Source organism: Brachyistius frenatus, unplaced genomic scaffold, assembly GCF_029030835.1.
Source record: "Brachyistius frenatus isolate BFR_SWC_R1_liver_20210118 unplaced genomic scaffold, ASM2903083v1 Contig_144, whole genome shotgun sequence".
Lineage (NCBI taxonomy): Eukaryota > Metazoa > Chordata > Actinopteri > Embiotocidae > Brachyistius > Brachyistius frenatus.
Window position 1 is genome coordinate 106,143 of NW_027210743.1, and position 22,674 is coordinate 128,816.

The following is a 22,674-nucleotide window of genomic DNA, read 5'->3' on the forward strand; positions in this document are numbered from 1 at the left end:
ACTCTGGTTTTCTGTCACGGAAACTGTCCTTGTGTGTTTGAGCGTTGAAAATCCACTGACGAATTTAAGAGTAGGTGTGAGGTATCAGATCCGTTTTAATATTCATGCACCATGGAAAGAACACTGTTGTTGGTTGTTCTCTGAGGAACCGGCAGAGCACCTCGTCTCAACATACCCCAAGTGAATATCCGCTGCTAACCTCAATACAAGATTGATTCAGTCAGTTATACATCCAGGTGTTAGCCATGTGTCATGTTTACAGCCTGTTTTGACATGCCTACGGCCTTCCTCAACACAAAAGCACATCACTCAACTTATTCTCCACTGACTGCCCCACAACTTAACCCTCGTGTTGTCCTCGGGTCAAAATGACCCGCAGCTGTGTTCAACCAAGTTCTATTTTATTTCTATATTTTTATATTTTTTGGGATCATTGGTCATCATTCTTTAAAGAAACCCTCACAGCCTCCTTGTAACCGATGATCCCCCAAAAATATGAAAATAAAATAGAACTTGGTTGAACACAGCTGCGGGTCATTTTGAACCAAGGACAACATGAGGGTTAAGAACAAGAACCACATGAACATCACCAAATCAATATACTGATTCCCTTGATTTAAAATGTTCATCTCCCACAACTCATACCTCTTAATGTCCTTCACAGGGTCCCCAGGGGAAACAAGGCATGCAGGGACTACCAGGCATTGATGGCCCATCTGTAAGTAAGCACAAATGCACAAACACATAAATGCATGCGTTAGCACAAACACACATAAACATGTTTGTGCAAACTTTTGCACATATATTCACATATGCACAGACAGTTTACTGCTGATACTTCATCAGTCAACTCGTGTCTCGAGTGACTCAAGACAACTCGGCAACATCAACTGATTGACTGCACTTAAATCAAACATTTTTATTATAGCACAGGTTGTCCATCAATGAGATGACTAAGATGACTTCACTCAGAGACAGATGCTGCACCGTAAAAAATGCAAACTCTATAACTCTAACTATGGTTATATGTGCACGTATACAACCCAGATGTTGTTAATCAAAATGATTTGCCAACCTGCATTTAATGTGGTCTGCCAATAGGAGGACATGGGAGGCATTTCTAAAATGGATCCTAAGCTGTATGACATTTAGAATAAAGTGAAATCTCTTCTTGCTGTGAGGCTTTTCTCATCTCCAATAATTAATTTTACATTGCAGTCAAACACATTTGAATGAGTTTCACATAGTTACTCTTGTACTGTTTTGCAAAAGCTTTCTGGCACACAATTATATTTCATGGCACTTCACTTTCAGTGCCACTGGGGACTTCTCTTTTTTATTGGTTGGTTGCATTCAGAAATTTCTATTAAGAAGCGATATAATAATGATGTATTTCCAGCAGTGCTAAGTCAATCGGATATTTGTTTTCCTGCTTCAGGGTCACCCAGGAAGAGAGGGCCCCCCTGGAGAAAAAGGCATCCAAGTGGGTAACTGCATGTCTGAGGCTTGTCTACTACAGTGTTGTACTAAGATATTAAAATGTCGATATTATGTTGTTTCTTGCAATTGATTGTAACTGTGCATTCACTGACATTAAGGCTCCTCATTATGCTCATCTTGTTCCAACAATGTGATTTTATACAATAGTATTAGCCCATTAAAGTCAGCAGCATGCTTTCACACAGCGACTGCATGCAATGTTCATTCACATCTGGTCAGAGAAAAATGTTTTTTTCCTTGTTTCTGCTTAGTAAAATGAGTATTTATCTGTTCTGTTTATTTTTTTCATAAAGGGTTCACTTGGGGTTCAGGGGCCTATTGGGTACCCAGGGGCTCGTGGAGTCAAGGTGAGACATAAATGCATCATGATCTCCAGTAATGTGGCCACTGATATATTTATTGCCTGGCACATTTCATTCTGCACGTATGTCTATCTGTGAGGGACAAACTGTTTGAGTCTATGACTGACACGTGACAGGTGGAGGCAGAGCACTTCGGTTTTCAAGGGGACTACTAACCACAGACTGAGGAACATTTGATGAATAGGAGAAATGTCAGAGTCAGGTAGAGCAGAGATGGTTGCGTAGGAGTGGAGCAGTCCATTTTGAATGAATGTTTTTGAAAATGAGGCATACAAAGTGAAGTTGTCACGAAATGCCATTCTGCTTGATGTTTGTTTCTGTAACATCCTAGTATATTATGTGGTAGTCTGCTACAACATCTTTTCGAGGGAAGCCTGACCTTGTTGGCAGTCATTAGTATGAAATAAATATAAGGTCAATAGCTGCTCAATAACAGGGCAATGTTGCGTCAAGAAGAAATCAATACACATTTACAAATGATTTCAGTGTTTTAAGAGTTCCTTTTGGAAATACAGATGAAATACAGACGGCGTGAAGGTCTTTTCTCAAGAGTAAGCTTGTCGGTGATGTTAGATTCTTGTTAAATTGAGTGTTTTTTCTTCTTTTTCACAGGGAGCAGATGGAGTTAGGGGTCTAAAGGGGAGCAAAGGAGAGAAGGTGAGTGAAACAGATAGTGAGCTTTTATTCTGTTACTCGTTGCCAAAGTGTGGATTGTGACTGCAAAAACACTTGATGAATTATATTGTGATATAAGAGCGGTCATTAGACATCTCTCAATGCATTACAGGGAGAAGATGGTTTTCCTGGGTTCAAGGGTGACATGGGTATCAAGGGAGACTGGGTGAGAGTGCCCTCTAATTACAAGCCTCGCCATCATTTCCTCTGTTATTGTCTTTCGGAGGAGATAAAATTGTCACCTTCTTTCTACTCTCACTCTTGACTTTAGGGCGATAACGGAGCCCTCGGTATGCGTGGAGAGGATGGACCAGAAGGGCTCAAGGGTCAAGCTGGGCCTGTGGGAGATGCCGGAGCTCTTGGGACAGCTGGTGAAAAGGTACATTTATGAAAAATGACATTTACACTTTAAGACAAGGTTGGGACACAAAGGAGGAGGACAGTAAGATCAAACAGGCTGCCAATTTATTGAAACCTGATTTATGCTGCTAACATTTTAAGGTTCGGTCATGCAGTTACATTTCTTTTGCTCAGTTTTCAGTTATGACACAACTTTCTTATAAAATGAGCATTTGATACTGCAATACTTAACATATGGATTTGAATGCCTTTACATTTATTACATCTGGTTACAGCCCACTCCTAAGGCAAAATTGCCACAGGACCGCCGTGCATGTTTAGGCATGTTATCTTTATGTCATCACTATTTGCATTAATTCAGAAAGATCTTGCTGCATCGGCACGTGCACACCGTGCAGCACGTCATAACATTTTAAATAAATGGTTACGAACTTTTCTTCTTTTGCCTGCTTTATTTCTTCCACCTCTCTTTTGGCAGGGTAAACTTGGCGTGCCTGGTTTGCCAGGATACCCAGGAAGACAAGGTCCTAAGGTGATTTAGCATTGATGAGCTATTATGAGCAGTTAATGTGTCCTCTGGTTCCCTTATCAGAGCTTGATGTGTGTCTTTGGTTGGACTGTTTCCTGCCTGATTAAAAATAAAGGATGATGAATGGCATTTCAAAAAGGGCTATTTTATTTATAGTTCATTAGTGACATCAATTCATTACATGTTGATGAATGGTGTATTTAAGGCTGTGTTGGGCTCATGGATTAGATTTGCTTTAATTTGATACAGTAGTTAATTATAAGTTAATGAGACATTGGGGGTGATGTGTGATAAATGGGGGGCTGAGGCTGATTAACCTCCACTTGTGTCTCCAGGGATCACTTGGCTTCCCCGGTGGGGCCGGGGTCCCAGGAGAGAAAGGACGAAGGGTGAGGACTGTGCTGACTTTTGAATCCACATCACATTCTGTCTACTTCAGAATATATAACATTTCTATACAGGGGATGTTGGGAAACTAATAATTTGTAACCTTTTCCAATGCAGGGCCCAGCAGGTCAGCCAGGTCTTGGGGGCCAAAGAGGTCCTATTGTGAGTACAGCTAAGTGTGCCATGCCTACGCACCATGTTCCTTAGTGTATAAAGCAATGTGGATTCCATTTAGATACCATCAGCTTACCACAATTTGTGGGAGTGACTCACACCGTTACATCACTGCAGTGTTTTCACATCACCACATATTTATCTTCCACCTCCAGATGAGTTATGCATGTGCTAATCAGACTGCTGTTTGTTTTCCGATAGGGAACTCGAGGGGGACGAGGCGCCAAGGGGCCCACTGGAAAGCCAGGAGAAAAGGTGAGCTTAGTGACATAAACAAAGACATATGCCCATACTGTTACACATGCACAAAGACATACCTGGCTGTTTCATAAAGTATGAATGAACGCGTTGACCGAGCTGGAAGCGGTTGTTGCTGTTCACTTCGAGATGACAGGCCATCTGGCAGTGAGAAGCTAGTGTCTGGCAGCGGATGCTTCAGTTTACACTCTCAACCTCAAAAACCAACTTGGGAAAGCTAAAGATGTGTTGGTTGGCAGAGAGCTGAACATGCTTGAGTGGCTGATGTTCAACTGTACTTTTGTCTTTTGCCTATTTCACATGGCAGGGTTCTGCCGGACAAGATGGTCCTCCAGGATCCCCCGGAGAACAGGTAATCCTGTGACTACTGTATATTACTACAGCACCTAAACAATATCTCAGCTGTAAAACCTGAAGAAAATTGTTTGGCTTCACTGATGAGATTTGACAATCTGTGTTATTATCTTCTAGGGTCCCCAAGGACCGCAGGGGAGAAATGGTGAACCAGGACCTAAAGGGCCTAATGTGAGTGGGCTAAGATGTACTGTAATGATACTCATTTTTACCCTTCCAACATTTTATGTTCACCTTTGCCCATGCTCAGTTCATTACAGTGATGTCAGAAAATGCTTCCTTTCAGGGTCCAGCTGGAAAGGATGGATTACCAGGCCATCCAGGTCAGAGAGGAGAACCAGTAAGTTACTTTCAATCTAAAAAAAAAACTAAAAAAAACTACATATTTGGAGTAGCAGTGTTTTCTCTATGAAGTTCAAACCCCAACATTTAGTGCACAGAAACCTGACAAGATACTGTATGTGTCAACACAGCAAACAAGTCAAAAGTTTCAGCAGTGACTGAACTTCCAGTCAGAGTTCAGAAGCCTATATTAAATCGAATAAAACAGCCTTCCCTTTCTGCAGTCGTCAGATAAGAGGATCTGCACATAGTGCCTCGGATTTACTTTTTAACTGAAGGTCACCAGACTCACTTGTCTTTTCCCTCAGGGCTTCCAAGGCAAGAACGGCCCCCCTGGCCCTCCAGGTGTTGTTGGACCTCAGGTAAGAGGATCAGCCCACACTAGTTCAGTTGATTCTAAACCAAACGCCTGTTTATTTAAAATAACATATATATATATTAATAGCTCTGTGATGTGTGTTGTGTACTCTGGTTGTTTTCAGGGCAAATCTGGTGAGACAGGGCCAACTGGAGATAGAGGTCATCCAGGCTCACCGGGACCACCAGGTGAGCATGGTTTACCAGGAACTGCTGGAAAGGAAGGTGCCAAGGTGAGTGCTTTTCATCATAATGCTAGGTTCATAAAAACAGTATCACCTTATTACTGCTATTTTAGATAAAGCCCAAGGACTCTCAACACTACTTGAATATATTTTCTCCTGAGTCTCATCCTATCCTCTAATTTGCTAATAAATAACAGAGGAAACCTCACAGTCTTTATTGTATTATGGCTCATAAAAGATCAATATTCTTTCTTGGCGTAACTTACTGGTTGGGGTTGATTTATGGCTGCATAAAGGCCTGCTTTCTGCTGGCTACTTGCCTTATATTTAATCACGTGTGTCTGTGTGTGTGGTTTCTAGGGAGATCCAGGTCCAGCAGGAGCCCCGGGGAAGAGTGGTCCTGCTGGGCTCCCAGGCTTCAGAGGGAGCAGGGGGAATCCTGGTGCAATGGTAACATAAAATCCCCAAAATCTCATATTTCCATATCTTGCTCTCACTGTCAACAGCTTGCAATTAGATCACAAGTGAAGTTTCAGTAAAATGGTAAAAGCGAAGGTGATCGTGGAAGAGTTGTAAAAATGTGAACTGTGCTGTGAAGATTGAGCCAAATTACAAACCACTGATGTGATTTGTGAAGGCTGTTTTTTTCATGTGACTCCAGGGTCCTGCAGGTCTGAAGGGAGGAGAGGGCCTACCTGGTGTTGCAGGAGCTATTGTGAGTCTGAATTTGAATTCATGCTGTCCATCCTATCCCCTCGCTTCATGTTCAGCCACTATGTTACATACAATGCCAGGACATACGAAGCAGGAGGCTGTTTCCATGGTGACCAGTGATCGTGACCACTACATTAAATAAAAGAGTGAATTGTGTGATTCAGTCCCCTCACCTCTCTATCTCCTCTTATTTTTAGGGTGCCACAGGAGAAAGGGGCCCCGCTGGGCCGGCTGGTGCTATTGGCCAGCCAGGGCGGCCCGGCGGCATGGGTCCTGCTGGGCCGATGGGAGAGAAAGGCGAGCCAGTAAGATTTGGAACATTGCTAATGTTGTTTCTTCGGCAACAATGTCCACTAACACATGCGGCACCATACCCTCCCACCACTGAGTAATAAACAATATGTGCTCTTGCTTTGGAATTTGTCATTATGAGACAAAGGGCAGGGGAGAGGCTTTCCTGGGAGTGAGTTTCCTTCCTGGTATGACACATTAATCAACGTGTCATGCTGCTATATGAGATAATAAGTATTGTAGCATTTGTTAGATGTGTGCTGTCTTCCCATCTGCTGCCTAGGGAGAGAAGGGCCCCCTGGGGCCGGCTGGGCATGATGGGGAACTGGGACCTACAGGTCTGCCGGGGGCAGCAGGACCTCCAGGGCCTCCAGGGGAGGACGGAGACAAGGTATAGTTGCATTGGACAGCTAATGTGCACTGCAGCACTTCTGTAAGGTTGTTGCTGATTTCTGGACTCAATTGTTTATGTGTGTGCATTTGTCTCCACAGGGAGAGACAGGAGGACCGGGCCAGAAGGGCAGCAAAGGAGACAAAGGAGAAGCTGTGCGTATGAATTTTATGACTATAGTTGTAACATGACATCATTACTTTGCATCACCGGGAGGTAGAGGACAAACTGGCCTATAATTGGTTTGGGGTAATTCATTGTAATAACTGGTTGTCCGGACAGTGCATCCTCTGGGGTAATGAGCAGATGGCTTTAATCATGCCCTTCCCTCTGAATGTGTATTGAATTGCCCCCCTGCGATTTTTTTTTTTTTTTTTTAGGGACCCCATGGACCTCTTGGAATTCAAGGACCTGTGGGTCAGCCAGGACTGCCTGTATGTTACCTAACCTGCGTTACATCATATAAAAACACATCATCATAAGATATGCTGGGTTGGTTTGTACATTGTTAACCGTGCTGACCTGTCTGTGAATGTTTAGGGTGCAGATGGTGAGCCAGGCCCTCGTGGGCAGCAGGGCATGAACGGGGCAAAAGGAGATGAAGGATCTCGAGGCTTTAAAGGGGCATCTGGTTCTTCTGGGCTACAGGTAAAAATTACTCTCCATTCACATTCATACTGGAGCACTTCTTCTTCCCTCTCATACCTGTCACTATATCTGCATTTGTAGGGTATGCCGGGACCACCAGGGGAGAAAGGAGAGAGCGGGCATGTTGGCTCGATGGTGAGTACTGTTCAATAATCTCTGCAAATACAGCAGTCATCTCGAGTCCAGTACAATCGTCCAGTGACACACGCAAGTCTGGTCTCATCTCCACTTTTCTAACACCCTGCATGATTATGACTTTGCCTTGTCTTAATCTTGTCTGATATTGAACTGATTTGACTTTTTCTCACCTCGTTGAAAAGCCTCTGAATGGGTTTCTCCAATTTTTCTTCATTTTCTCTCCAGGATCAAAACCAGCTTAAGAGATCTCTTTGAATATTAAACATGTGTGCATTCATTAAAAGAAAACAATGAATTATTTACGAAAAGGATTTTGGGTATGATGCAGAGCTTCCGCAAATACTATAAATTCACATCTCTGTTTACGGCATTATTTTATATTTGCAAAGATATGAGTCTGTAGCATGAGTGCACTTAGCTGTCAGAGATTATTACCCTGCTCAGTGTTTTCTCTGAACAACATACACATAATATTGAAATGTTTTTGTTAGTGTCAGGACTCCAGTACTTCATTGTGAGGGGAGAATTCCATATATCGGTGTATTTTGAACAATCTTACAAGGAGAACGTGTGATTCATCCAATACGGCCCTTGGCAGCTATATCCGAGTGGCAAACTCATACCATCCCCTTTGTTTGGGAAAAGGGAGAAGATGCACAGACTAAGTTTGCAAAGATACAATTTAATGCATTGAAACTTTCACCAGTATTGTGTTTTATATTATATTTTTTGGGAGAGACTTGAAAATTTCACTGCTATGAAAATGTAGCATGTTTAATATTTAATTATTATTTATTAAGATTTTTTTTAACAGTCTATAATTGAAATAAGACTGTTAATGAGCAAAAATATCTTGTTTTTAAGGATCGAGTCTGACTTGGTGTTTATTTTGCAACATTTCAAAGTATCATCACTCTATGAGCTACTGCTGGTGCACAGACAACAAACCCGAGCTTATTAAACTTTAATTACTACCACCTATTTAGTTCATTAGCACCAGCTGTGCAGATTCTGCTGCTGTGCGCCAAACTTGTGAGTCAACCTTTTCCTCTGCCGATAATTGTTAACATTTACACCCCCCACCCCCACCCCCACCAGACTAGGGGAAGTGGTCTTGAGTGGGGCTGAGATTGCCCTGGTCAATGATCAGTCTAACTATTGTTTAGACCAAAGAGGTGTTTGTACTGATGTTCAGAGAGAGCCAGTCTTGGACCAGTTTAGTGTGTGACATTCAAATCAGGAAATTCAGCGGCTTTGCCGCCAGCCTATGAGCTTAGAGCTGTGCTTCCAATGTGATAGCTTTGAAACTTAACAACTAACATTTTGAGGAATTGGGGGAAGCATAGCTTAACTTGTCATATGAGGAAATACTTAGGTGTAACAAAAAAATGTTAGCTATGTTTCTGCCGCATGCAATGATCCTTGCATGCCATGCCAGCAAGCCAATATGCACAATGTCATAGTGATGCTGTGTTCAAATGGGGTCGTGTTTCCCGTGTTCACGAGAAGAGTCCATATGAGCCTCTCTAGTGGTAGTCACGACGTATTAACTAAAACTTTTCGCTACTCCTGGAGTTCACAAGTTGTGACGTGTTTGTTGACGTGCGAAAATGGCAGAGGCTATAGAAGTTGGATTTTAGTTGGATGTTAAGCCAATATATTCAAATTTTAGTCATATCGAGTTTTTCTTTGTAATTAAATAATACGTCTGAGGGAAATGCTGATGTTAGAACGGCCTCATCTTTTCTCTGTCATTATGTCTTTGCATTTCCCACATTCTGCTTCCCGCCCACTATTTTGCTAAATCGTTAGCAAGTATACCGTCAGCCTGAGTCCCCATGTTGTAACCACGAGCTCACGAGTTCCATTTGAAGGCAGCATGAGAGAGAGACGAAAGTACAGACGCATGACAGTAATGGCTTACTGTTAACAACTGAACCATTTTTACACCTTCTGAGGTTTTGAAGATTCCACGTTGGCTCTGATAACTAGCTGTCAACTTTATGCTGACAAATCATACTTATTATTTGCCCTGTCTTAATTCTGCTCCTTGCATCTGGACTTCTGTCTGCATTGATCACATCTTATAATAAGATATTCACAACAATGACTTTGAGAAGAAAGACAGAAAGCCATTTAAACCGGTAATAATCTCAACACATCTTTTCAATGTGTGATGGATCTTAAGGGCTGAATAGTCATAGCAGAGAATAGACCATGACTTCATGTGCAAGACAGATGAGCCCAGTGAACGAATAGGTGGTCCTGTATGTAAAAGGAAGAAAAAAAAAGAAAAAAAAGATGAAAAAGAAACAGAAACAGAGTGACAGAAAGGAGGCAGTGGAGCAATGGAGTGGAAGGAAGAGGCGGGGCACTCATTGTGAACAGGAAGACGGTGTGACAGCTGCTAATCAGATTAGCCTCAGCCTTGGCTGTCTAATGAGCATCCTCCTTTGTGACAGTCATCTCACAACGCTGTCAGCCATGAACACACGCTCAACAAGATTCTCTGTAGCCCCTCTTCTCCACAGCCAGATTAGGGAGGGAATGCATTAAAATGGAACCAAAACAAGAGAGAGCGAGAGCAGAGGAGAGATGCTGAGGACTCAGTGGGGAAGTTTCATTCATGTGTGAGTGTTGCGGATCACAGAATTCTCCCCTCTAACGCTGAAGTATCTCTCCGCCAAAAGGATATGTGTTTCCTCTAGTCCCACACAGTCTCTCTCTGGGCAGATTGTCTGTTTTTCTGTTTCAGTGTCTTTACAACACAAGGCTCCCTCAAAGACTTCAGAGCGATTCAGAGCTCAGCTCAACATCTACTCAACTGAAACTGAAGCCGAGCACAGTTAGGATTAATTGCTTGGCGTTCTCTTGAGCTGCACAGAGGAGTCAAATCACATGCCGTCACAGGCTGAGAGAATATGGTCCTACACATCACAGGCTAGAGGTTTCTTATTAATAAGAGAGAATAAGAGAGAGAGGGTGGGTGGGGAAAATGAGAAAGAATCAGAGCCTGTGTCATATTGAGGGTAATGACCTGTCTGGACGTCTTCATCATGTCACCGCGATAATAATCTTAGATACTGGGGCCATTGCATAACCAATCCACCATAGGCTGACGTCTATCTCTTATTTAATTTATGAGGCACCGGCTACAGTAACACAGCGCTCACATTCGGTTTAGGTTTATGTGTGTACTTTGTGGATTAAGTATATCCTGATTGTCTGCTCTGCAATGCTAATGAAAACATTTCATTTCTCTCCTCACAGGGGCCTCCAGGACAGCATGGGCCACGAGGCCCTCAGGGGCACATTGGCGGAGAGGTAGAGTGGAGTTTTTATTTAGTTTATATCTTTTAGATTTAATTGAGGGCATGACTACATTACGTATATTACACAGACAATTTCACTGAGGGAAGAATAAAGAAAACACTGTACCGTAGACACGAACATGTACTCTAGAGGAAGTGGAATTAAGGGTTTATTGCAGTTTATCAACAAGCTGCTTATATGCATTTTCTCAACACAATTATAAATATGTCTAATTCACAATAATAATCCTTGCAAAAATAATTCAGAGGAACATGCACAGATTGCAAATATTAGAATTAAATGAGTTGAAATAATGAATGCACGGGCATGGTTTATTTCATTTGGTAATGCTAATCGGCATAATCAGCATTACAAAATATTCTAATTTACTCTCTCATTACAAATAAATGTGCATAATGTTTAATCGTTTCTGAATATTACTGTCACATTTTTGCCTGATATGCTTTTATTTTGAAGCAAATTCATTGAAGTTATATGATTATAAACCAGCACAAGTATAAACCAAGTATCAACACAATAGCTTCTCCAACTCACTAACAACAAACGCTTCGTATTTTCCAGTCCCTCATCCACAGTCACGTTTGAGCATTTCCTGCCACCAACCCTCCACTGCTTTTGAAACTTGAATTATTAAATAGTATTAGGATATAATCCCTGGGAGAGAGTTATATTTACTGCTCTATGAATCATTAAGAACTATTAGACTATTATCCTTGAGAGGCAGTTATATTTACCTCCAGTAATGGCCGTCCCTCCGCAGCCTCTCATACCGGTCAATTATTCAGCACTGAGCTGCAGAAAGCCGTGCAAGCCACACTAGTGCTTCATCATAGGAAGCATGGAAATACAGCGGTGCAGAGATGGTTGGATCCATAAATGGATTGATACAGGAACAGTGGAAAAGAGCGAAATGGGGTGAGATAACATGAGAGGAAAGCAGTTGACAGCAGGAGTTCAGTGGTGGTGCGTGGCTGTATTTATCACTCACGTTTGTGCACTCTAACGGCTGGGTTTTGCTGGGTTCGTCTCAGTATGCAGAGCTAAGTACACGGACATACATGCGTGCATGCTCAGACACATGCACAAACAAACAAGCAAACTGACTGAGAGTAGAGAAACAGAATCCGCCCCGCTGTGATTCAGACAATATCCACACAACAAAAACAGGCACTCCGTATTTTCCTTGTGTTGTGATAATTCTGTTCCAGTTTCAGCAGTCTGTGAGCAGAACTGCTGACAAACAAGCAAACAGAAAAATACTGCACAATGCTGCAGAATTAGATTTTCAGAAATCAAATTAATATTTGAAACTTGCCCTTGTTTTATGATGCTGTTCTCTCTCCTCCTGCCACAGGGCCCACCTGGCATGCCTGGCGGAGTTGGTCAGCCTGGACTTGTCGGAGAGAAGGTCAGGTCTTCCCACAAGCAACTACACTGACCGTGTCTGTGCACATACAATAGAATGGTGGTGGTTTGTTTGTGTAGACTTGAGCGTCAGTGAGTAAGGTGTGTTTTTATCTTTACAAATGTTGCTTTTCTGTCAGGGTGAGGATGGAGAGGCTGGAGACCCCGGGTCAGTCGGAGAGCCTGGCATTGCTGTGAGTCACGTTGCCTCCATTTCCCCTCCTTGTGTTGCCAAAAAGCTAATAATTTCTTCATGCACTCTCTTTGACCTTTCAGCGAGTGTAATTTCATTTGCTGGTGTTCCAGGGTGCTAAAGGCGATGTGGGGGAGAAGGGTGATTCTGGCCTTCCCGGTGCAGCTGGGCCTCCTGGACCCAGAGGAACACCAGGAGAAGATGGACCCAAAGGCAACCTTGTGTGTAACAGTGACATTTTCTGGTTCTGGTTGTCCGGGCAGTTAGTCTGTCTCTTAATGTCATGCATTATGATTTTTGACTCATTGTCTTTGCCCGTAGGGTCCTATTGGATTCCCTGGAGATTCGGGGCCCGCTGGAGAGACTGGGGTTAACGTGAGCTTTTTCTTTTCTTTTCTTTTTAAAAAATTTAATTATGAATTTATTAATAATGCATTTTTACATAGTTTCTCTCATTTCTTCACTCAGGGGGTAGATGGTGGACCAGGGCCTAAAGGAGACAATGGAGATCCAGGCATAGCAGTGAGCACATTTTTTATTTTTTTTATTCACTGACTGCATATTTACAACACTATGAGCTCTTTCAAGTTTTGGGACTCGGTAGAAACCTGTTTCTGTTTGAACCTTTTCTGTTATCTGCAGGGCCCCCCAGGAGCCTCTGGAGAGCCTGGTCCTTCAGGACCTCCTGGACGGAGGGTGAGCTTAGTGTGTTGTATATGTTTGTGTGTATGCCTGTGTATGTAGCAATACTATGTAATTATTTGCTGTTAATAGCGCATGCCATGATCACAACAATATTGTGTACTGTTTCTATCAGGGTCATGTAGGTGCTGCAGGAAAAGAAGGGAAGCAAGGTATGAAGGGAGCCAAGGTAAGATTAAAATCATTGAGCTCACTGGTCATATAGCGTGCCTTTCAACAAAACCTTTTTGTTTTATCTTACTTGCTACTAATACTTTGCTATCTGTGTCTGTCTCTCTGCTCTATAGGGGACAACTGAAACCCAAGGTCCAGTGGGAAAGATGGGCCCAGTGGGACCCCAAGGGCAACCTGGGAGGTCTGGTCCAGAGGGGCTACGAGGCATTCCTGGTCCCGCGGTCAGTACAGGGGGACATGGGATGCAACATGCTATTTTAATTCATTTATTCAGTTATTAACGTCTGTGAGGGTCTTACCACACACATCTGTAACTCATTTGTATATTTTCCAGGGTGAACAAGGGTTAAATGGACCATCAGGACAGACTGGACCCCCAGGACCACTAGTAAGAACCTTATATGTGGCTATTAATTGACTGCGAAATTAAAGTGGGGATTTGGGACAACTGTAATTAAAAAGAAAAATTCAACACTATCGAACCATATTTCAAATGCAATGTCTACAGCAGTGATGTAATTGACCAATAAATTTGACATTTCTTGTTAACAGGGCCCACCAGGACTTCCAGGATTTAGGGGAGACCCTGGAAGCAAGGGCGATAAAGTGAGTGTTTAGCCCATGAAAGAGGCAACACTGCAACAGTCGAAACCGAGGCAAAGAGTGATGATGAACCGTGTCTCTCTGCAGGGTCACGGTGGGCTGATCGGTCTAATTGGCCCTCCAGGAGAACCTGGTGAGAAGGGAGACCGAGGACTGCCAGGAAACCAGGGCATACATGGACCGAAAGGAGATGAGGTATATAATGGTGTACCTGATACACTTTCACACAAGGAAAGTTCAGCTCATTGACAAGATGGTTGTGCTTTATAACCTAGGGTGCGTCCGGCCCACTTGGTCCCACTGGGCCACCAGGACCACCCGGACTCTCAGTAAGTGACACAGCTCTTACAAAAATGCATTTATTTTTTTTTTCTATATCAAGTGTGTATGAAGGATTGTTTCCTGCTTCATACATGACGAGTCTTTTGAGTGTGAAACCCAACCCATATGCTCAATGACGTGGATCATTCTATTGATTTAGATAGTGCTATTATTCTTGTATTGCATACAATTATTTCTGACCATAAAACACACCTTGACCAGTTTAAAATGCAAAAATAAATCGCAGAATTATTAACAAGCATAGTTGTAGGCTTATGGGCTACTCCGATGTTCCAGTGAACAGCTGATTAATATTTTGCTTCTTACTTGATTAATTACATCATTTTTTTCATCTTTAAATCGCTGTTACACTATACTTTTATATATGTTTTCAATGCTTCATTACTCTTCATCTCCATTTTTAGGGTGCAGCTGGCGAGAGAGGATCGAAGGGAGACACGGTGAGTCACGTAATCTGTCTTATTTATACATTAACATTCCTGTATTCACACCTCTGCTTGGTAAGCAGCTGCTGGGAACATATGCCGGGGCAGGGAGAGAAAGTACGTTTGTTGGCTTAAATGTACCATGCTCCATAGTCATAATACTCTACTGAGTTTACTGCATGTCTTTGGAACTAAAAGCCTGCTGTACAGCCACGCTTTCCTTGTGTGTGATTTTTCCATTGGGCCCTTTTAATAGGATTGTGTTCTGGTGTGTGTGATGTTATGAAAACCACTATAGTGTGTCTTGAGAGCCAAGGCTTTGACCACAGAGTGCTGATGCACACAGCTGGATAATCCTATAAAGCAGCAGCCATATCTGCCTGGATAAAGTCGGGATTTAGCCAAGAGGTGTGAGAGGGGCTCCAGGTGAGACATGATTGACACAAAGTTTTGTCCTCTTCTATTCTCCAGGGCACTGTTGGTCCCAGAGGAGATCTGGGCCCTGCCGGCCCCCCAGGACTCCCGGTGAGTACCTCCAATGATCCACTTCATGGTCTTCTCAGTGCCAGGTCATCCTCTTGCCTTCCCTCTGACCTCTTGTTCACAATTATCTTCTCCCTCCAGGGACCCCCTGCGACAATAGTTGAGCCCCTGCCTATGAGGGAGGGCAGGCGAAAGAAACGGAGGCACTCAGATCGGTCAGGAGGAGCAGCCCCATCCAGGGAGGAGGATGTTGGTTTGGACTTGGAGGAGCTCCTCCAGGGAGATCAGCCTCTGGAGGATGCTGAAGGAATGGAGGAAGTCTTTGCCACCCTCTCTTCTATGAAAAATGAAGTGGAGCTCATGACTAGGCCTCTGGGAACTTTTGAGAGTCCTGCACGGACGTGCAAAGAGCTAATGATGGTCCAACCAGACTACAAAGATGGTTAGCAAAAATATTGCTTGATAACTGATGTTTATCTTACCACCTTTTGTCACTAAAAGTTTATCCAAGACAAAACGAGAAACTAGTCCATGATTAAAAAAAATTAAATATGCACATATCCTCTAATATATACTTGTTTTAAGTCAAAATGCTGTTTAAATTATGCCCTAAACATCAGGTGCTTGATTTTCCTCATTCTGTGGTCTATGTAGGAGACTACTGGATAGATCCTAACCAGGGCTGTCACCGCGACTCCATCAAGGTCTACTGTAACTTCACAGCTGATGGAGAGACCTGTCTCTACCCTGACAAAAAGACCGAGATGGTGAGTGTCCAGTCTCTGGCTGTCAGCCTTTACTAAGCTGACCTCGTCATATTACATCACAGCACAAATCACTCCGCGTGTCCCTTGATCCTAAAATTTTACTCGGCGTACTTTATCTCTCCCTCTGTGTGTCTAGGTGAAATTAGCAGCGTGGAACAAAGAGAAACCAGGAAGTTGGTACAGCCAATACAGGAAAGGAAAGCAGGTACACTAAATAAAAAAAATATTCACTAAATTGAATAAAATAAATCAAGCCTCACCTCCTACCATTAATCTCAGCCGGCTCCAAATGCCAGGCAATCTTTCAGGTACATTACTCATCGTAAATGAGCGTGTTTGAATGATCTTCATGCATGAGATTGAGCTGTGAGCATTTGTATGAGTGTTTGCATGATTGTTTGCGCGTGCGTACATGTGTTCATCCATGTGCACATGACTGCTCATGAATATTTGTGTATATTTGTGAATCTGCTCACTGTAAAATTTGATATTAATGTATTACGTTATGTGCAGTGAGACATCTTTGATCGTGTCAGCAGTTGATTTTAGCAGAAACAATGACTCACACAGAGTCATTGGCAGCTCTGCCTCATTGATGACCAATCATAGCATCTCACATGCACCTGATCAGAGCTGTCACATCCCTCTCAGATAATCACAAAGCTGCCATCGCAGTTGTAATTCTCACACCACTCTCTTTGGAATGGGTTAGGCTTTCCATTTCTTTCTTTTACACCCTTGCATACATAAACTTCATCAGTACAAGCTGGGAGATTTGTGAGTTCGGTGATGATATTTTTTTTTTTTTTATAACAAGGTATACTTCGGGCACACATGTTTTTCCATGGCTTCCTCTCAGTTAGAGAAAACCTGTTTTTGTGTTGTTTTGTTTTCATTCCGTGAGATTTAATGTCACTTTTAAACCTGTAGTGAGACTACGCATCATATTTCCCTTCCTATTTTGTGCACTAATGCTAATGTACCTGTGTCATTCAGTTATCCTACAATGACAGGGATGAGAACCCTGTACATGTAGTTCAGCTGACCTTCCTTAAACTACTAAGTGCCACGGCCAAGCAGAGCTTCACCTACACCTGCCAGAACTCAGCCGGCTGGTTTGACAGCACCTCCCGCTCCTATGAGCGTGCCCTCCGCCTCCGGGGCAGCAATGACGAGGAGCTGACACAAGCCAAAAGCCCCTTCATCAGTGCAGTGCATGATGGATGCCAGGTCAGTGCTGGGAGATGCCGGGGAAAGGGACTAGCTGGACAAATGGGAATTAAACTAAATGAAACTAATGTGTTTGTCAATTGTGTTGCTGTTGTCAGCTCGTACTTGATTCAATAGACGGGAAACCATCAAATCACTGGCTTGAATAGGGATTTAGGCAGGAGTGGGGAGAGCTAGTTAGTTGTTTTAAGTCTGGGAAATTCTACTAATGGCTTTAATCTTTCTCTTTCAGTTCCGCAAAGGTCAGGAAAGGACTGTTTTAGAGATTGACTCCCCCTCAGCAGAGCTGCTCCCGATTATAGATGTGGCTGCAGCAGACTTTGGCAGCAACAACCAGAAGTTTGGATTCCAAGTTGGACACGTATGCTTTAATGGTTAACATCTTGGCAGCAACATGAGAAGACCTGCACAGCAAGCTTTTAGTGAAAGAACATGGACTTTGACCGCTGCCCCAAACAATATTTATTATAGCATGTTCCTGTATTTGGTGGGTTTGTGGTAAACTATTTAAGACTCTTCAACAGCCAATGAAATAGTGTCAATGGGTTTCCAACAGTAAGAAGAATGGCAAGAAAAAGGCTATGCAACAGTGGGAACAAAGCACATTTATCAAAGGGAATTCTTCCAGTTAAATATATTTAAGTGTTTTTTGTTTTTGTTTTTGTTTTTTTATCTCTCAGTTTGAGTGTGCTGTAAATGATCCTCTTGAATTATGAGGGCTATGCCACTTGACAATGACCACTTACAAACAAGGTGGATCTATCAGATCCTGGACGGGAACAATCCGTCTTTCTCTGGTATGGGTCAGTTGAGTGGGACTTTGCAGACCATGGATGAACTAGTTGTTACCTAATGTTTTACAAAGACTGAGACTGAATAAATCAGAGACGTCGTCATACTCATTTGCATGCTTGGATTTCACTATAATGACAATTGCATAGCAGTTGGAAACTAGCCTAGCATATTAATTCCACACAAGCACTATAATTAATTTCCTATGTGCAGTGGTGATAAATTGTCCTTTTTACCCTTCAGCTGCAGTTTGCTCAGTGAATTACCTTGATTTGTATTCATTAGGTGTAGCTAGTTATTGAACCTGACACTTACTTGAATGAATAAGGTTGTTTCTTTTATTGGACTGCTTCCCTCCAGGGGCTTGATAATAAGCCTTTTTAGCCCTCCATGTTTCCACAGAATACAGTACTGTATATGTCATAATAACATTAATTCTACTGTGGTATTTACTTGCTACGACATACCTCAGCACCTACAGGTTGGGAATATATCAAGGTAAGAAGAGTGTGCTGATTAAAGTGTTATCAAGTCTAAACTGCAGTCCTTTGTACCGAGAGACATTTCATGCATCTCTGGAAAGCGTATTATAATTGCTGACATAACCCGTTTTCATTTCTGTTTTGTCCGACTCAGAGGTTTTTGTTTCTCTGCTTTGTTCATATGTTGAAATTTGAACAAAATACATTGCTGTTCATTTGGCATGATTTGCTCCTCAGTGGTGCTAAAGATGATTCTGTTATTTTTATGTCACTATGTTTGCGTGTCTCGGCGGGCAGGATTATTGGACTAGTGAGTGAGAGGGTTATTGCTCTTTCAGCAGCACAAAACATCCCCAGAGGCTGGGGACTAGTCTGCTGTTGGTGGTGGTGGTTTTTTTTGCACATCTTCTGGCTGATTGTGCCAATTTCACAGGACAAGTAAAAGGATTTAAGGAACAGTTCAGAGCAATATGGTTGATCACTTTAAAGGGATATTCCACTCTTAAACCAAATTTGCATTCTGCCTTTCCAGTCATCTTGGATAGTAAATCTGGCATCTACAAACACGGATAACTGACTGACTCAACTCGTAATTATAGCATCTAGACTGGAGTTAATAATGTCATCAGGTTTTGGCCTATTATAATGTTTTCAAATTACAATTTTATTGTTGCTGTTGAGCTGTGAATCAGAAATTGTCACGTCCCAGTGAAATTACCACGGGTGCTATTATAGTGTCGCAAGTGTAATTCCATTTTTCACTGTGTGGAGCAGCTTCAGGATTTGTTTTTAGATGATGTTATTACTACAGTCTGTCTCTGCATGTTGGCTTAAATATCCCTTTCTTTTGCATTAACAAACAGAGCTGTGAAATATAACAGAAATGTCATATGTATGTGAACTCTATCTTATGGTTGATTTTCCCTTTAGCAAATAAAATGTCTTAATCCTTTGACTCAAGTAGTCGACGGTGTATCGAGCATGTTATTATCAAATTCACTCCTGTGGTTTTGTTTCATAGGTTTTAAACAATACAGCTATTGACCTCTCTCCTCCTGTCCCATCACGTGCTGCCTCTCCTGTGTGTGTATAGTGTTTGTTGTACTAATTTTATATACTGTACAGTTATTCTGAGGACTTTATGAGCAATAACATGTTGCCTGAATGAAATGTATTTGTCAAAAGTGGACGTGCAAATAAAAACAAAGAAGAAATCACTCTTGTTTTCTTTTTTTCTCACTAGACCCTACAGGCAGGTTAAAAACAAAATCCACGAGGACTTCTACGATGTCAAGCCAGCGTGTAATAGACAAACAATGGTCTCCATCACAAACTAGTTCTGCAACATCCCCTCAACAAGCATACAATCAGAATCCCCACACAGTCGATATAATCAACACTGATTCACTCCCCAGTTCATTTATTTCAATTACCTCTGTTTCAGTTCTCAAGAGGGAAGGTGGCGAAGAGACAGAGGCAAGGAAAGGATGGAATGACGGATGCTTAAAACAGGAGAAGAGGTCAGCAATGAAATGACAGAGGATAAGAAATCCAGTTGGTGGAGATAGAAAAGAGTTGCGCGGTTGGATACTTATATGAAACTGACAAAAATACACAGACTCATGCGGCTACAGAACAGACACAGTCACACACACACACACACACACACACACACACACACACACACACACACACACACACACACACACACACACACACACACACACACACACACACACACACACACACTAAAATCTGTTCTGTTGCACACATTAGAGTACAAGGCTCTCCCTTTGGGGCCCATTGTTCAAGGTTAGCATCAATGGCAGAATAAAGGTTACCATGTTTTTTTTTTTTTCCTATTTTCTGCTCTCTTTCACTCAATTGAATTTTAACCATACTAAGCTCTTGACTAGGAAAGGTCATTTGTCGCCACTACCTCAGAATAATGATTAAGCAGAAGAGCAGTGTGACTGTCAATATGGAATTTCAACACCACTATGCCCTTTTTCCTTGTTCAAATTCCAGCCTGTTCTGCTCACCATTCCTGCGACATTGTGTTTTGTATTTCTTTCTACTGTGTGCCGAAACTTTGTAAGCGTCGCTGCACTGCTATGTACAACCACCAGCTCTGTTGAGAGCTAAACATCTTTGTGATAGACTAATACATAAGATTAGAGCGTCATAATCGAGTTATCAAACATGACGATCATTTGGAAACCACTGAGGTGCAGTTTATTTTTAGATAAAAAGATAAAGCAATGAGAGGAGCGCTTCATCTCGCTGATCTGGGAGATCAGCTTCGTGAAAGTCTCTGGGAATCCCACGAAACGGCTCCTCCATGTGAGGAAATTGGCGTTTATGCTCACAAATACATACAAAAGACAAACAACAATGCTTAAAAGTGTGGATAAGTGAAGGCCAAATCTGTGTGCTTCAAAAAATAAACAATGTAAACTGATCCATTGATTTCCTTTTTTCTTTAAGCTCTTTAATGTTGCCAATGCAAAAAAAACGGCAATACACAACACCGCAAGGTAAAACACAGGAATCAATAACCTTTTTATGGAAGTATCCATCTTTTTGTATGATTATAATGTTGCATAACCTTAGCAACCAAAAGACCTGACCATTATATTTTGCTTTTTCAAAACATAATTTTTTTTTTCTTCTATTCACTCTCCTTCCTTAAAAATGAACCCCCAGTTGAACAGATGGTTGTGACTTTTCAATTTCATGCCAGTGAAGATTAAATCAATTGAATTTTGTGACTGAATGCAACAGATTGCTAAAGTCTGTCTGGAAGACACCAACCCTGCAGTGCTCCGTTTTTTAATACAGTTTGGACAGGACTTCTATAATATCTTCCTAGTATCTCTCCTGCTGTATCTAGAGGGTGACACACTGAACACACTCTGATCTGCAAACATGATCTGTGCTGGAGACAGAAGATCTACACTCACCTTGTAAGCTTTACCGTACGGATGTGAGAAAGTTCGGCGTACTTTTGAACTAAGCTCTGGCCGTCTCTGTATTGCTATTCACTGCTGTGCCAGGGATTTGAGCAGAACTGTGGATCTATAGTTGGCACTGATGAGCTACTTTTAGGTGCAGGAGTACATTATTGTGACCCAGTAAGATCCTTTGCTGCTGCATATTGGAAAGAAGGAAGATTGGAAGATTGTGTCTCGCATTCCATCTTTCTTGTCTCTGTTCTCTCTTATGCCTCTGCCTCTCTCTGCTTCCCTCTGGCTTCCTCTTCCTCGCGCTCACACGTCTGTCTCATTATTCTGTAGCTGAAACTGTTCGAGATGTTTCTTTATTGTTTGCCGGAATGTCGAGTTTCCCTCATCTCCCTCTCTCTAGATTTCCATGCCCTCAGCTCCTCTCCTGTGACATTGATTCTAACTAAGCCGAACGTATCACAAAGTCACAGTGAGAAATGAACAAATTAAACAGATGTTCGGATTAATTAGAGAGAGTCAGTGGGAATATCTACAGTTCTGGGCGAACAGGGACATTCCGTTGGTCTCAACACGTCCACCCAAATCCGGATGTTGTGTCACAGTTGATAACAGCCGACATTATTTTCCACACCACTGATGTATGTACGAGTGTGCATGCTGCTCTCAATTTAACATCTTGTACTGTACAAGCGGTGGGGAACAACTTGGATCATGTCTGGCTTGTGCTGAACATGCTCCTTGAAGCGTGGTCCTGCATACGTGTTTGTGTGGGTATGTGAAATCCTGAACAGCCGCAGCAGAGCAGCGGGTTCTCCTATTAGTGTGCAGGCAAGCACCTTTCCTGCCAGGTCCCATCCACAGCTCCTTTATCTCGCGAAGGGTGCAAGGAATCATTTCCACAGATGCCTTTTCCATCCAAAGCGCTTATCAACAAAGCTAACATTAGTAAAGCAGTCTGAAAAATGACTTGAAGGCGAGGGAGGGAAACAGAAATCCCTGGGCGAGTGGACAAACAGCTTGGTGATGATTCGGAAGCCCAAGGCCCTGCGTGTCTGAGAGAGTGTCAGATGATTATTTGGCAGACGGAGAGCCCAGATTTAAAGGCACATCTTG

At 42.4% G+C, this 22,674-nt stretch overlaps 1 protein-coding gene across 2 annotated transcripts in view; it reads left to right on the forward strand.

Annotated features, from left to right (window-relative positions):
* col5a3a (collagen, type V, alpha 3a) overlaps positions 1-19,800 on the forward strand; it is a 46,229-nt gene extending 26,429 nt beyond the window's left edge. For both annotated transcript variants that reach the window (XM_069715511.1, XM_069715512.1), the window contains 43 exons: positions 665-718; positions 1,439-1,483; positions 1,794-1,847; positions 2,475-2,519; positions 2,650-2,703; positions 2,809-2,916; positions 3,376-3,429; positions 3,762-3,815; positions 3,931-3,975; positions 4,189-4,242; positions 4,553-4,597; positions 4,717-4,770; positions 4,886-4,939; positions 5,250-5,303; positions 5,424-5,531; positions 5,844-5,933; positions 6,145-6,198; positions 6,395-6,502; positions 6,772-6,879; positions 6,981-7,034; positions 7,260-7,313; positions 7,420-7,527; positions 7,609-7,662; positions 10,936-10,989; positions 12,353-12,406; positions 12,543-12,596; positions 12,709-12,816; positions 12,917-12,970; positions 13,064-13,117; positions 13,238-13,291; positions 13,413-13,466; positions 13,585-13,692; positions 13,806-13,859; positions 14,024-14,077; positions 14,162-14,269; positions 14,350-14,403; positions 14,821-14,856; positions 15,313-15,366; positions 15,466-15,766; positions 15,979-16,091; positions 16,228-16,296; positions 17,088-17,321; positions 17,554-19,800. In XM_069715511.1, the coding sequence (XP_069571612.1) occupies positions 665-718; positions 1,439-1,483; positions 1,794-1,847; positions 2,475-2,519; positions 2,650-2,703; positions 2,809-2,916; positions 3,376-3,429; positions 3,762-3,815; positions 3,931-3,975; positions 4,189-4,242; positions 4,553-4,597; positions 4,717-4,770; positions 4,886-4,939; positions 5,250-5,303; positions 5,424-5,531; positions 5,844-5,933; positions 6,145-6,198; positions 6,395-6,502; positions 6,772-6,879; positions 6,981-7,034; positions 7,260-7,313; positions 7,420-7,527; positions 7,609-7,662; positions 10,936-10,989; positions 12,353-12,406; positions 12,543-12,596; positions 12,709-12,816; positions 12,917-12,970; positions 13,064-13,117; positions 13,238-13,291; positions 13,413-13,466; positions 13,585-13,692; positions 13,806-13,859; positions 14,024-14,077; positions 14,162-14,269; positions 14,350-14,403; positions 14,821-14,856; positions 15,313-15,366; positions 15,466-15,766; positions 15,979-16,091; positions 16,228-16,296; positions 17,088-17,321; positions 17,554-17,700 (3,330 nt within the window). In that variant the 3' untranslated portion in view covers positions 17,701-19,800. The remainder of the gene's footprint in view (positions 1-664; positions 719-1,438; positions 1,484-1,793; positions 1,848-2,474; positions 2,520-2,649; positions 2,704-2,808; positions 2,917-3,375; positions 3,430-3,761; positions 3,816-3,930; positions 3,976-4,188; positions 4,243-4,552; positions 4,598-4,716; positions 4,771-4,885; positions 4,940-5,249; positions 5,304-5,423; positions 5,532-5,843; positions 5,934-6,144; positions 6,199-6,394; positions 6,503-6,771; positions 6,880-6,980; positions 7,035-7,259; positions 7,314-7,419; positions 7,528-7,608; positions 7,663-10,935; positions 10,990-12,352; positions 12,407-12,542; positions 12,597-12,708; positions 12,817-12,916; positions 12,971-13,063; positions 13,118-13,237; positions 13,292-13,412; positions 13,467-13,584; positions 13,693-13,805; positions 13,860-14,023; positions 14,078-14,161; positions 14,270-14,349; positions 14,404-14,820; positions 14,857-15,312; positions 15,367-15,465; positions 15,767-15,978; positions 16,092-16,227; positions 16,297-17,087; positions 17,322-17,553) is intronic.
* Positions 19,801-22,674: the final 2,874 nt, after the last annotated feature.